We start from the raw sequence: 15,795 nt of genomic DNA on the forward strand, positions 1-15,795 counted from the left end.
ATTCACTCACTCTTCCATGCAAGATTTTTTGCATAAGATGTTATTCAAAATTAGATGTTTTAGATGCGGAATACATTTGATTCCAAATGCAGGAGCTTTGCTGAGTATCTGCCCACTGTGGAGTGAATTCGAAAGCAGACAAAAGAGGAAATACACAAAATATTTTAGAATTCAAACACGTTTGTTAACAAAATAAGCTTTACTCTTAGATGGAAATACTTTTGACAAGTAACGCGGAGTTCCAGCCAAATTCCATGAATCACTGTGTTGAGGAATTTGTTTCCTGTCAGGCTCCAGAAATGTCCCTTAGCGGGACTTCAGGTCACTAGGAGGATTTACAGAACAAATTTGTAACATGGGTGATTGATAGTGGTTACAGTCAGAGGGCTGCTTCTCAAACAGATTTTCTACTTGAGTGGCAGCAAAATCAGCTTGAATGGCTGTGCGATTTTGTGCACCACGTGGCACAGTTCACATCGTAAGCAGGGAGATGTGCATATTTCCTCCCATTGGTGGAACTCTGTGGAATAACGCAGAGTTTTTCAGTAACTCCATGGGGTTCTGTGGATTGAAATTACACGAGTTCCGCCCACCTCTTCTTATCCAGTTCCCAAGTTTTTCTTATGGACAATGAACAATATTACCGATATTTGCATTAGAAATAAAAGCTCTCAGGACTGAGCAGATCTGTCAATTGAGCGAGCCCAGTCCAACAGGAAAAATATTTGGAAGAATTAGGAAAGATAGAAGAATCTTCAACTCTTGAAAAATACAATTTCCCCTCAAGATGCTTTTGGAATATGAATAATAATGAATATTGCCTGATCAAATAAGACACTTTATGAAATGGTGTAAGCATGGGGGATAAAGGGTGTAGAGCTTCGAAAGTGGAGTGTGCATTGTGTGGAGAGTGGTACTGAGGCAGTGTTAACAGCTTCACCCTCAAGCAAAACAATCCCAATAGCAGCAATGACATAATGACATGGCTAGAATTTGATGCCTGGACAGGTCACAAAGACAAAATACCGTAGTAGGACCGGTTCATATGCATATGCAGCACTGTTGCAGTATGCCTACACGCACTTTACAGGTTTCAAGTAATGAAGGTAAGCCTACTATTTGGACAGTAACACTATTTTCCATTGCACTGTGTTTAAAAATGGTACATACCGAATAACAGTGGCATATTTTAGACAAAGGTTCCATTGGCAAGATTGGCACAGAACTCAAAGTGGATATAGTGTGAAATAGGAGTAGGAGACATTTTGTAACATTTTGCAACTGCTAATACATGATATTTATATTAAAAAATGTTTAATATGCAAATGATGCTTGACAATCGGCTTTATGAAAAATGTATGCATGTCATGCCGTTATGTACAAAAGTTATATAAGATGCCTCCTCAATATATTTTCAATAAAATGTTTAAATTGACACAGTAACTGCTACTAGCACAGCCCATTTTGCCAAATCACACACACTGTTTCACACAATGAGGGTTGTTCTCTGGTCTTGGATCACTTATGGCAAAGAAAAGCCTATTTGCTTGAGTTGACTCCTTCTTCGTTTTACTTAAACTCTGTTTTAACTCCAGATTTGTACTTGGTCTGTTCCTCTTTTGCAACCGAGCAGTTGCTCATTTATGATTTCTCCCTTCCACAAATATTTAATTAAGAGAAGGATGCACATGCAGTAGACATTGCAGAAAGTGATTAGTCCCCTTCTGAACAGTAGGAGTGTGCAAAGATTATTTTTTTTGCAAACTTTGTCATGGTAACAAGTTATTGTATTGTACCGTAAATTGATTTATATGAGTTAATGCAAATGGTTTGTAGTATGAATATGCAGCCTAGAGGAAATTACACATCGTTAATTTCAAAGAGTTAATAAAACTTAAAATTGTTGCACAAAACCTTGTTTACAACTACACAAAGTGTTCATCCGAGATTAATTTAGCAGAAAACAATTAACTCATCATTACAAACCCTGTACAACATATTGTATTGTATTGTAATTTTAATTATATTGCACTTACTAACTCTGACGAGTTGTTGAAGCACTTTACGCTACTATGCAACCCAAGGTATTTGGTTAATCCAGTGGTTATTGATTATTGTTGGTTATGGGATTAGTTTTGTGCTGTTAAAGAAATCTTTCCATAGATATACTCCAATTTCCTTGTGGTCGATTAGAATGATAGGATTGAGGTGTGATCATTAGATGGGACTATGTGAGTTCATGCAAATGCATTGTCGTACAAATAAGTAGCAGAGAGGAGATTGCCTATTGTTAATTTCAAATAGTTATTAAAATGTGAACATTATGCATAAATCCTTTTTTAACACCAAGAGTGTTCAACTGAGATTTACGTCACAGAAAATATTTAGGCTATCATTACAACCCCTATAGGTATATGAATTCCGCTATAATTTGTGTGGAGGAAGATCTCATGATTCCAGGTTTCATACCTTTGAATAGGGGAAAATTATGTCCTACTACAATATCACTGCACCTAGTAAATACAACACCGCATGGCGTGCATATTTCCCAGGGGCAGTATTACTCCTCCAAGAGTATGCAGATGTCGTGATGATCTTTGTGTTTCTTTCCTCTGCAATAACATGCGTAGAAAGGAGCTCAAACTACAAACTTGCAGACAGGGTCGAACCGGCCTAAAACGCAATCAGGCAGTGCAGGGTGGGCTGGTCTGACATGTCACTGTGCGGGCCGGTCTTGTTTCTGTTTGTGGGCCTCTTTTATAGTCTGCTGGGCCTTTTTTAATGTTGATTGCTTTGATATTAAAAATATTGCCTGCAGCAAGCTCAATTCTACATAGTCTTAAATTGCAATACAGTTATAAAGAATGTCTTTAAAAGTACACAACGGCCACAATTTTCACACATAGGCACCTATTTTAGCTTTATAATTCACTAATGGCAGCCAATTTTATTTTCGTTCCCGCACCTATTTTCTGTCTCAGTTCGATCCTGCTTGCAGGAAAAAAAATCTGAAAGCATTTTATGCAAATCACACTCCGCACATTGTGTTTTGCTTGCCCTAATCCTTTTAGCATGATACTGATCCTAAAATGTACAGAAAACGCTTTTTGTATTGGACATGAACGAAAACCATGGGGAGATTCACTAAACTTCAAAATTGGCTGAAAAATAATTTCGCACACCCCTAATCAGCAGTGAACAGGGACACTGTGAGTAACATTATCCATACTTTTAAGTTTTGTGTTTTTATATAGGCATTTGGATGATTATTTTATATTCGATATTTCAGGATGCATGTACCTCTGCAATAAATGTTTAAACACCTTCGGTATTTTTTTTTATAGTCTGGCTTTGACATCACTAGTTACCTGCAATAACAAACTGAGGTAACTACTGAGGTGTAATTACTTCTTACAGTTGAGTGGTGATGTCACAAGGGAAAGCTAGTGTTTCAGCTTTTAGAACTGTTTGCCTAAAATTGCCAGTTATTAATAGAAAGGAGACATTTATGGTAGTGTGTTTAGTTTACTAAACTACTAGAGGGTATTACATAAAAGCAGAAACCTTGTCTCTAGGTCCCCACACTTTTCCTTAGTTTCTAAGAAAGACTCAGCTCATATACAATGTTCTTTCAGCCAGCAAGAACCCTTTCATATTTCTGCATCATTTATAAATGGCTGCGACTTAGCGACTCCCTCACCACTGGGCAATTTCACACGTCCAACCACCAAACCGATGTTGCAATTAAGTTTATTATATTGTGGTAGGTTGTTCCCACAGGTGCAGGGATGCTGTTTTCTCATTCAGAGCAATGATATTTCCCAGGACATCAAACAAGTAATTTCCCATTTTAGGTTCAGAATGCTCTAGCTCCAATGTACTGCCAAATAGTATGAAAGAATGACTGATGCTTTTCAACACCTAAAACAACCATAATTGGCAAAGTACTTAACTTTGTAAAAAAAAAAAAAAAAAAAAAAAAAAAACTATCTTTATTCGGGTAATAATCACCCATCAAAGTTATAAAGTAAACACCATACACAAATAAAACAACATTTTATAACATTCATATCATAAAATATCATTCCCACCCGCACGATATGAGAGGATATCTGGCATAACATTGTGCCCAGGGCTTGCACAGTCATTAACAAAAAGGATCGCACATTTAAAATGGTCTCATCATCTAATAATTGCAATAAAAGAGTAAAAGCAGATTTAAAATGCATATACTTGCTACATTTTGATCTTAAAAGTGGTATTAAAAATTGCTTCCTATAAGCACCATACAATTTACAAAAAAAGATGAACTGCTGCATAGTTTGCCTAGATGTACCATCACACAGGAAATATGTATCTTCGCGATTTTTCACATACCCTAGTGGAAAGCATAGCAACAATTTTACAGTGTCTGCTCTAAAGCAGAATAATAATAATGAGAGCTCCCAGTGGCCCTGTGCTCACAATAGATAGGCGGAAGGAGGATAAAAGAAGGGAAGATTCCTATAAACAATAATGTGGGTTTGCTTATTTCCCTGCACATTTTTTGTAAATGCAGCCAACTTTGTAAGGCCAATTTAACATACATTTTATGAATAACAATATTATTTCCTGTTGCAAATTGATTTTAACAAATTCTGATTTATTATACGATAGCCAGGTAATGTGCAACCCTTCCACACATGAAAGGCAATCCAAAATAATGTCTCTAGAGAGGCCCGCCTCCTCATTTATCCATATTGCTCACCTTACCAAGGCAGGCCATACTCTAGTACAATCTTCTCAATATAACATGCCCACTTATTCATGTGACGTTAGGCTGGGAGTAGACGGCACAACAGAAATGGCCTCCTAAAGAAATGGTTTTCCTCCCTCTGAATTACCTCACAACTCACTATGCCCCATATCCTAGCCCCATATAGTGCGACAGAGAAGCACTGTGATTTATAGATATTCAGAAGTGGAGTGAGCAAGCCGTCACCCTTCGGTTGCAGGAGGCTACACAGGGTACCGATTGCTTTAGTAAGTTTAATCCTTTGTTGAGTGATATTAGGGACCCAGGAGCCCGGGAGTCTGTAAAGACAACCCCAAGGTAGGAAAAATAATTTGTACTACTTAGGGTATAGTTGCCCACAGAAAAAGCAGCTAACTGTCAGTGCTTCAGGCCACAGACATAATGTGTGACTTAGAAAAACTGGTTCTTAAGTCCAACTGTGCCATGAAGTCCCCATAAGCGAGTACCAGAAGGCGCAGGGCTCTAGGCGTACGTCCCGTGAGCAATGCGTCATCCGCATACAAAGTGTAGGCAACAGCTTTCCACTGATTTTCTGCACGAATGGGATAATGGAGGATAAAACAGGACAAAGTTTGTTAATATACAATAAGAAAAGTAAGGGAGCTAACACGCACCATTGTCTCACAGCCCACAGAACATCCACATTACCTGAAACCTCACCTTCAGAATTGATTCTAAGTCTTGCCTTCAAGTCTTTATGTTGGAAGGCCAAGAAGTGCACTGAAACTTCATCCAGTCCCCGAGATAAAAGTATATCTCACAGCTAGAACGGTTGATACAGTTGAGCACTGAGGCTAGATCCATGAACGCTAGATATAAAGGACCATGTTTGGCACAGTGAATTTCCTAAAGATGAGATTCAAGTTTAGGCATTGCTCGACCGTCCCTGTGCTGTTCCTAAAGCCATATTGGCACGGATATAAAACCTATTCAGCTTGGGCCCATACTTTGATTCTGTTGTATATGACCCTCCCTAAAATTTTAAGGGTGGAGTCAATCAAAGAAATGGGCCTATAGCTGCCCAGTTGAGACCAATCACTTTTTAAAAATAATGGTACTATAATACAGATACTCAAAGTAGCAGGGAACCAGTTATAAGCAAGGTTATTGAAAATGTTTGTGACTGGGAGAGCCCAGAAATCAACATTAAATTTTATTAAGTCGATTGGGACCCCTTTGAGGCCAGAGTCCTTACCACTATTCCTCTGGTTTATCGCATCCTCTACTTCATTTACACTAGCTCAGAAATGCTTTTTAACTGTAGTAATCAATTGCAATCTCCTTTTCTAAGGAGGGGGCTGCATAAACACAACCAAAGTGAGTCTTCAATGTGCTACTAGTAATGTGACAAGTGATTGGGGACACTAATTGACTTTTGCACTTCAAGTCAAAGATGGAGGCCCAAAAAGATCGACCGTCCTTCAGGAAGGCTGCCTCAGCTAGTCTATTCCATTAAGACATCAAGACTTCCTTCCAATGCCTGGCAGTAGCTGCTTTGTAGTGTTTCCGTGCCTTAGCCTCTACTAAGGCATCCCTAGGTTTGTGGGCCAGAGCCTGCCTGCCTGAGCGCTTGATTGGGTACTGAGCAGTCATGATTGACACATTTTCACCAGCTTCATATTCTCCACAATATCCAGGTTGAAGAATTGAGCTGGGTTACACATCTTCCACACCAAACTGAGATTATTCGATGATGGCTGAATTCCATGAGCTCCTTTCTCTTTCCTGAGTCCATCCTTGCATTGAATTAAAAAGATTGCTTCCAGAGGACTGTGATCACTAAAATCAGAATCAATTACCTTGCCATGCAATAATATTGACACTAGATTTTGAGAGATGAAAATATAATCTAATGAGAGGGATGACCACTTCCCCTGAAAGTAGGTACAATTTAACCATTTATCCCCACTACAGCCATAGCATTCTCTGGGTTACAAGACGCTAAGTCAACCTCCAATTCCTGGCTTTTTGGGTCAGTCAGAACATGGGAAAGTTTAAAGGAACAGTATGTGTTGTGCTTACTAAATGGTTTCACATTGAAGTCACAACCAATACAGAGGAAGTATTGATGCCCTGCAGTGTTATAACAAAATCAAACAACAGGGGAAACTTAGTAGTTTGGATATTCAAAAAATCTTTATTATAGAAATTAACAAAGTAAAGACTCATGTCAGTTTTTAGTGCTATGGCTTGAAAACTACTAAAAAGCTTGTGTGCCCCCCCTAGTTTGACACTCACCCAAACCACCAAACCCCTGAGGAGCGGCCATGCTGAGAGGGCGCGGCCGGAACAGTAAAGCACTTAAACCGATCAAGCCAATCGACTGAGTGTCCCATGTCTCCTGAAACAAAACGACATCAAAGCCCTGAATAAAGGTAATCCAATCTGGCTGGTTAATTTTAGAGTTAAACTTTGTAATTTTCACCCTAGTATAATATGTACAATGTAGAATGTATTAGTGTACAGGAACCAAAATCTAATTGCTTCTTCCTTGGGGCCTCCACTTTATCCTATTGATCCTCTTCCAAATGGCATAAGTGACACTCCCAGCAGAAATTCAGTCTGTCTCTCAATTCATTAGGGCTTTTAATTATTAGAATCGCATTGCTGTCTTCATCAGGTGATTAGACAACATTCAGTGTAGATTTATCTTGTATGTCATTCAGTCTGTAGTTGTTCTTTAGAACAACATCTCTTACTTAAAAATCTGTGAATCTGCTGATGATAATTCTTCACAAATGTTGGCAAAGGTCTTCATATCTTCAAAATCCCATAGAACTTAAAGTCTGAAAATCGTGATTCAGTCCCTTTAATCGAACTCATTGATATTGTGAAAGTCACCTAAAAAGATTAATAGTGGTGTCTCTAAGGTCATCTGCTCCTTCCTCATACTTTTACAGACCATGAGTCCCGGACTACTACTTTAGTGATGTCCTGGAATCAAGCCTGTATTTTTCCTCCATATTTAGCCTGGGGTAACCAAGTACTTTTATGACATGGCAATCTGCTATTAGGAAATGGTCCCCCTGAAAGGCGAATGTTTAAGCCTTCAGCCCCACCACATAGGATGCCCGATAATACTTCCCAAAGCCAGGTTGGGCAATCCCACTATCACAGACCCTGTTGTCAGATGTAATAGTGAGATCCTAAGTGTCACTATATCCTATAGCAAGTTTCAAATTGCCTCATTGATCTTGAGAATCAGAACATTTGGAAAGGGTGACCATCTTAAACAAATCTGTCTTACCCAGTTGGGAAAGAGAAACCCTTTCCAGTATACTACATCTTCCCTGACAGATCCAGAAGCAGCTTCAAACGTCTTCCATAAAGACCTCTCGGTTCACAGTTATAAAAATACAGAAAAATGGGATGCCTCATAAACAAATTCCAATTGGACAGTCCACATCGGGGGGTAGTTCCAATTAGCAAGCAGCATTTCCTCCAGTTTTTTTTAAGACTGAAATGTCAGCTTACTTTTCTAATAATATATAGGAGTTCATGGATCAACATATCATGACCTGCAAAATAACAAGGAAGGCATAGATGTAGCCATCTAATTATAATCCCTTCTCAATTACTTTTAGTAGTGCTTCTCTCCTATGTCTGCACAACTAGGATTCAAGTGCAAAGACACATATTAGTGCATAGAGGTGGCAACCCTGTCTTGTGCCCGTTTCAGAGAGAATACCAATTCTAGTACCTTACCAGTCCCTACAACAGGTATATAGGAGTGTGATTCATTAAAGAAACAATGGACCAAAACCCATCTGTTTCAAAACTGAAAGACCATTCGACCAAGACAAAGACCTTTTCTGTATCTTGCAACATTCTAAAAACAGGCTCCTTAATATGGTATGTATATTTCACTCAGCATTGGAGTCTACAGAGGTTCAGCCTTGTAGATCTGTTGGGCAGAAATGCAGACTGGCCCACATGGATTAGTGTCTCAGCAACTTTCAAGAACCATTTCATTTCAATATTGGGGGAAAAATGTGCATATAAAGGACACAGTCTTCTAGGGGGTTTCCTTAGTTTGTGAATAAGCCCATCGTGGCCATGTACAATTCCTGTGAAAGGCCATCCTCCCATTTTGCCCCCATAAAAGTGCCCCAGTATATGTCTCCACTTTATTGGATAATCGCTTAAAAAGGTCTGCCATTGGTGCATGGGTTTTCTCTCCTTTCGTTTAGGAAGTAGCTTCAGTAAATCCCTCCACACAAATGTAACCCTCATATAGATCCCCAGCCTGGGGACTCAATGTCGAAGCATAACGTTCTGCCATGAAGTTGTCCATAGCCTCCTCATTTATTGCAAGTGTGGATCTGAAACACAAATCTTAAATAGCTGTCCAAACACTGAGCTACTGCTATGTATTCCTCATCTCTCTCATCTTACACCCCAGGAATCTATTTGAGACTCATTCCCCATATAGTAATCATTGACAACAGATTACAGGCTGAATGTCCCATGTTGAACAGATGCTATTGAGAATGTACCTAGTGGGGTCTACTCTTGTGTTCCACCAATTCCCAGCATTCCTCATTCTTGATCATAATAGATTGATTAAGGTCAGCTGGGCCACACTGGCATCCAGGTCACGATGCCTCTCTCCACGACTTCTTTCCTTGCCTGGCAGGACCAGTCATGATTGGTAAAAACACTACACAGGCACTGGTACAAAGGGGAGAGGGGAACTGCAATCCAACTGACACACAAAGTTTTTTTTTAACACTGGGCCAGGTTTATTTTCTAGCCTGGTGGTCTCATGCAGCTGCACCAGGCCCTCATCCAATGCCTATTTGATATTTTGGATCCCTACATGGGTACAACCCCCTGCCTGGCCCCACTGAAGGACTTTGACCATTATTTCCCAGAAGTGCAGGTTTAAACACTTGTGATGTGGTCGCAGACCTTTGTGGGTGCAAGGGGTTTAGCTTTGAAATTCCCTCCTGGTTGATCTTTGATGTATTTCCTGCTTTTCAGTGTTCAAAAGCACATTGAACTTATACTTATTCCCACATTGTTAAGTACATTTTAAAATTTGAAATATAATCTGTTTTTCGGTTTTATTCTCATTACTTTTTCTCTCAGCAAATGTACACTTTAATAATAATAATAATAATACCCTTTACCGTCCCAAAATACACTCCTTCGCTGCTGTTGAGAATCATTTGCTGCTGCGGACCAAAAGTCAGGTATTCTCTCAGAACTACTTTTCTTGGCCAACTCCATAGTCAATAATGATTATGCCTTGTCATTCTTTGTGAGAAAGCACCTCTTTTTGTCTGGTGAACACCATTTTTTGTAGACTGATACTACTGTTTTTTTAGTCTGTGCACAGGACAGCTACTAACTGGGCTCTAGAGTATATGCTCTGCCTGTAAAACAAATCAAAACTGACTTACTCCTATTTGGCCTATTTAACTTTCCAATAAGGCCGTACTCTATAGTGTCCCAAAATACACCCATGACATGGAAAGTTCAGTATCACCCATGGACTACATGACTCTAGGCCTACAACTATAGCCCGGCTGCTGCAATTTTAAGATTATTACCTTACCTGTCAAAATGACCCTTTTTGATAGGAGAAAACCTCCCTCTCGTGTAGGTCTTGTAGCCCATAAGTCAGGGTGGGTAGCATTTAATAGTAAGACATGTAGAAACTTAAAGATAGCATTTTGTTTACAGTGCCTACCACCCAAAAGCTATTTTCAAAGTAGGCAGGCTGACTGGCCTATTTAGAAATACAGATAAGCAATATTCAATATTGATTATGCTATTGCAGGCTAGTACCAGCTAGAAAAATGATAACATACATATTTTTTATATTTATTAAAAATCCAACTTCATTTTGAAGCCTGATTTTGATAAATATTAAAGGAAAGGGATTTTTGGAAACTTTCCTTTTCCCTGCCTGAGGCTCCAGGTCTCTATTTTACTTTAATACGCCAACTGTCACCCAGGAGGGAAGGTGTGGATCCTGTTCCCAGAAGAGAGACAATGGGCTGGGTGCAGTGAGGTGTTTTTGTTCCCCTGTTGAGAAGACCAGTTGGGCTATGCTCAAGAAAATAAATCATTTCAAAGTGGACCCTCCTATCACAAGCAGAAGTCTGGTGACACCTGAACAGGCCCTTTCCTTTGTCCTCCTAGGCATTCCTTTGTCCTAAGGTGGGCATAAAACTAAGGGGGGGGGGACTGCCACAGAACTGGCTTGAAGTGACCACAGAGCTGCTTTTGAGCTCAAGAGCACATCTGGGTGGACACACAGACTGCACAAGGGGAGAAAGTCTTTTCCATCTTGGATTTAGTGAGTGAGAGACAATGTGAGTTTGTCTGCAATAGGGCATACGGGAACTGCTGTAAAATGGGTAGGATTACCCTATTGGTTGGGGAAGGTCCTTTAATCACCATACCCAAAAGCTAGTGCCAGGCATAAATTTAGTACACCAAGACACCTTCTCAGAACACCCTGGACCCACAGAAGAACATAAGAAGGACTTCACCTGCTGTGTCAGACTGGAGATGATGTCTGTATGGCTGTAACTGCTCCCACTTGGACACAGGACAATAACATTGACTCCAAGGGTCAGTTAGCAGGCCTCCTGTGTGGTTGTAGGGCCTTTTTCCTGAAGTGAATGGGTCAAATCTCCAAGCCCATCTGCCCGGAGCTCAACCTCACAAAGCTGAAGAAACAGGTTTCCCCTAGCTCAGACCTTCTCTACAGCAGCAAATCCTTTTCAGCTGGACATTGACAAGAAGGTACCCGACCTTTTGAAGTCCTCATCGGACACAGCCTGCAGCCATGCCCCGCTCTGAAAAAGAGATGAAGTCTGAAGGGAGAAAATCCTGTCCCGGCAATGATGCCAAAAGTATCAGGCGGGTGAGAAGGCTACTTTTGGAGAGAAGTTCAAATGTTCCCACACTGAGATTTTTCCACCACTGCCAACAGCTGCACCAGGCCCTCATCCAATGCCTATTTGATATTTTGGATCCCTACATGGGTACAACCCCCTGTCTGGCCCCACTGAAGGACTTTGACTTCCATTTTTTAGAGTAAGTCCCAAGGTAAACCCTCCAACCAGATCAAACCGACACTCCATCATGGTCAGCCTCAAATCATGCCTAGGTCCCAGTCTACAGCGATCAGTTGACTCGCATTGGCGCTAAGTGCTTTTTGAAGCTATTTTTAGTTAAATCTTGCAAAACTCATATTCCTGGTTCCCTTTATTAAATTTTTGTTTTTTTGGGTCATTCTGTTTATTAAATTAGTCTCTATGTTTATAAATTGGACTGAGATTTTTATTGTGTTGTGTTCTTGCCATCTTTTCCTATTGTGGTACTTCTAAACATTTAAATGCTTTACACTATTTCCTTCAGTTAAGTCTGTTTGTCCTGTGCCATATCTACCATGTTTTGAGCTCAGGTTTAATTTATTGTAACCTTTCACTGGACCTTACATGATAGGGCCTTTATTAATTGTGGTGGACCTCAATTCACCGCAACTAATAAACCAATTTCTCACATTCTCCCTATCGCAATACAACAATGTCCCATTGGTTAGCTGTCATTCCCTAAAATTGTGCTTCTTCCATCCTCTTACTCCTAGATTTCAGCAGTCTGAAAAAATAAGACACTCTCACAGAAAAATATGTGTGAATCCCAATGTAATGTAGCAGGTGCATATTGTTCAGCCAGTGTTAAGTCCTACTGGCATGTTTGCTGTTTGTTAAAATTGCTTTGCCAATCTGTTTCTCTTTCTTCAATTACTATTTCTCAAGAAAGATAGCTTAGGGGACTACTGCATCCATTACAGATATCTGTGTGCAGCCCCAGTGTGTCCACCGAAACTCTCATGCTTCTGGTAGTAATAATGAACATCTAGACACAAGATGATTTGTGATGCATGCTAGATAAGTTTATTTATTATGATAATTCCACTGCTTTTTTTTTTCGTTCTCCAACTGTTCTTTTTCTTTTAACCCCTGCCACATAATGTAACTACTTAGTTTTACAAGCATCAAACATTTCTTTACTTTTGTGTCTGCCATCTGTCTTGCTTATACTTGCCTCTCCCTGTCCTAACACGTCTACTCCTTCCTCTCCCAGCCATCTACCTCTCATCCTGTTGGCCCTAACCTCATTTTTAGCCAATTACTTTTTTACCTTTGCCCTCCTAATAAAATGTAGCATACGGCTTTAACTACTGACCCCATCCAAACCTAGGCACTTCGTGTCTCCTCGGCTCATCGTGTCTCCTGCATTGGCTTGAGGAAGCAGCAAGGGGTTGCAAGATGTTAAGCCTGAAAGTCTACACATCTTGAACGTTTGATCTCTATTCTTAGGATTTCCATTTGCAATAATTCACTTGTGATGTGGTGCCATTTATTTTCAAGACAATTGGTCTAGTAGCTTTGTGGTTATGAGCAATATGGTTATTGGAGGGGTATTGGAAGGTGGATTTAGAAACAACTTTTGTACTCAAGTCAGTCAATGTCTAACGCTAAAATCGAAAGCAGGCACAGGAAGATGGTGGAACCTCAAACAGAACAGTTTAATGAACAGGTGCATGAAGAAGTTGTTTAGTTAGATGGGGGTCACAACCAGTGCCTGCAGCAATACAGACCAAAAAACTGCATTTCAGACCTTGAAAATATCTGATTCATAGAAAATTACTTAACTGAGTTTGCGAATCCTGCACTTTGCAAAATTACAGTCTTGGTGGCCACAAAATACAATGCTTGTGGTCCCAGAGTACTCTTTCTGTTTCAGAATGTGGAAAGGACAGACCAGTGTGTCCCCATTCTTCCTTCTGAATCAACGTAGAATGTGACAATAGTTTGTAACTGCAGTTGCAACACACAGTATGGATTTGCATAGACGAGGCTGTTCTTGATTTATACCTTCTAATCTGAGAATGATGGATGCAGGCATCGTGCCCTCAAGTACCCTAACAGCCTCCCATTCATTTCTTCCTAAATGTGTCGCTGGTGACTTTTAAGAATAGAGGCTACATTGTGCAATTGGGAATGTGGTGTTCTACGTCGGCCTCCATGCCTGGACTGAAAGGCGTTCAGTAAAATTTGAAAAAATAGAAGTTTATGTCATTGATATTATTAAGGCAGGATTCTGCAGATCTCAATAAATTTGAGAGGCAAAGAATGTGTAAAATGTTGCAGCGCAAAATGAAGGTTGGGTTGCAAAACAGTCAGTCAGTGTGCCAAACACATGCTGCTTTGTGACCCCAGCGTTAGTACATTAGGGCGAAAGTTCCTCACCCACAACCACCTCACCCCCTAACACGTTCCAGGTTAATGAGAACAACAGTATTAACCTACAGTTCACGAGTTTCTATTAGCAATATTTAAAATGTTGATTCGTTTACATTATTGCCTACATAGCCCAGATTGTGTTGGCCATTTTAAACTTAAGGATGGCTTGGAGAGAACACCTAGGCCCATATTTATACTTTTTGACGCAAAACTGCGCTAACGCAGTTTTGCGTCAAAAAAATTAGCGCCGGCTAACGCCATTCTGAAGCGCCATGCGAATTGAATGACGTTAGCCGGCGTTAGCCGCCGGCGCCGTCTGGTGTGCGTTAAAAAAAACGACGTACACCAGGCAGCGCCGGCGTAGGGGTATATGGGGCTTGGGCGTCAAGAAATCGGGCAAGTCAGGTTGAGGCAATTTTTTCATCTCAACCCGATTTGCGCCATTTTTTTTCACCCCCAACCCCCATAGAAATGACTCCTGTCTTAGCAAAGACAGGAGTCATGCCCCCTTGCCCAATGGCCATGCCCAGGGGACTTCTGTCCCCTGGGCATGGTCATTGGGAATAGTGGCATGTAGGGGGGCACAAATCAGGCCCCCCTATGCCACGAATTTTTTTTTTTTTTAAACTTACCTGAACTTACCTTAATGTCCCTGGGATGGGTCCCTCCAGCATTGGGTGTCCTCCTGGGGTGGGCAAGGGTGACAGGGGGTGTCCCTGGGGGCATGGGAGGGCACCTCTGGGCTCCTTCAGAGCCCACAGGTCCCTTAACGCCTGCCTTTTGCAGGTGCTAAAAAACGGCGCAAAAGCGGCCGTACGTCATTTTTTTTGACCCGCCCACTCCCAGGCGTGAATTTTGTCCGGGAGTATAAATCCGACGCACATGCCTCGGAGTCGATTTTTTAGACGGGAACGCCTACCTTGCATATAATTAACGCAAAGTCCACGCTAAAAAATGACGCTAACTCCATGGACTTTGGCGCTAGACACGTCTAACGCCAAAGTATAAATATGGAGTTAGTTTTGCGTCGGAATTGCGTTTTTAAAAAAAACGACGCAATTCCGGCGCAAACGGAGTATAAATATGCCCCCTAGTTTTTCGAATATGGAAATCCTCGCCTGTGTGAACTTGCTTTTTATTCACTATTCCACAATCTCTCATATCCCAGCAGGGTTCAACCTGACAGATTCACGAAAAAGATGACTCCCTTTCCGACAGCATACTCTGACTTAATGCAAATGTGAATCTCTTTCAGCCCACGGCAAGGAATGGCCCGGAATAAACCATGATGGCCTCCTTGCTGTTCATGCCAGGGATAGGTACGTGACTGCTGCAGATGATGACAAATATACCTCATATGGCAGCAAATCAATTATTTGTTAGAAGACGTGTCACGCACGGACTATACCTGACCTGTGTTATGGCTGTTTATGTCAGGTGTCAACTATTTATCAGAATTCGCGCCGCGCATGGTCTGAATTTGAGTTATATCACGTTAGCTTTACATTTCCTACATCAGTGCAAATAGATGTCTTAATGGACTATTTTGTTTTCTTACAGATGAAGCCCAATCGGAAAATTTTCTTGACTACAAGAATCGTGGTGTCAATGGCTCTCATCGAGGTCAGATTGTCTGGAAAATTGAAGCCAGCTCTTACTTTGTAGAGCGTAAGTAATGCGCCTTCTAAGGTTTGCTTAAGTGAGTGCTGGAAATAAGCTGTCTTTTGCACG

The 15,795-nt window shown here is 40.7% G+C and overlaps 1 protein-coding gene across 1 annotated transcript in view; it reads left to right on the forward strand.

The window, feature by feature from the left end:
* The window catches only part of HECW1 (HECT, C2 and WW domain containing E3 ubiquitin protein ligase 1), a 1,026,664-nt gene that overhangs the window by 466,272 nt on the left and 544,597 nt on the right, over positions 1-15,795 (forward strand). Inside the window, exon 5 of the mRNA XM_069216002.1 lies at positions 15,625-15,732. Coding sequence (XP_069072103.1) covers positions 15,625-15,732 — 108 coding nt within the window. The remainder of the gene's footprint in view (positions 1-15,624; positions 15,733-15,795) is intronic.

This window comes from Pleurodeles waltl, chromosome 2_1, assembly GCF_031143425.1.
Source record: "Pleurodeles waltl isolate 20211129_DDA chromosome 2_1, aPleWal1.hap1.20221129, whole genome shotgun sequence".
Lineage (NCBI taxonomy): Eukaryota > Metazoa > Chordata > Amphibia > Caudata > Salamandridae > Pleurodeles > Pleurodeles waltl.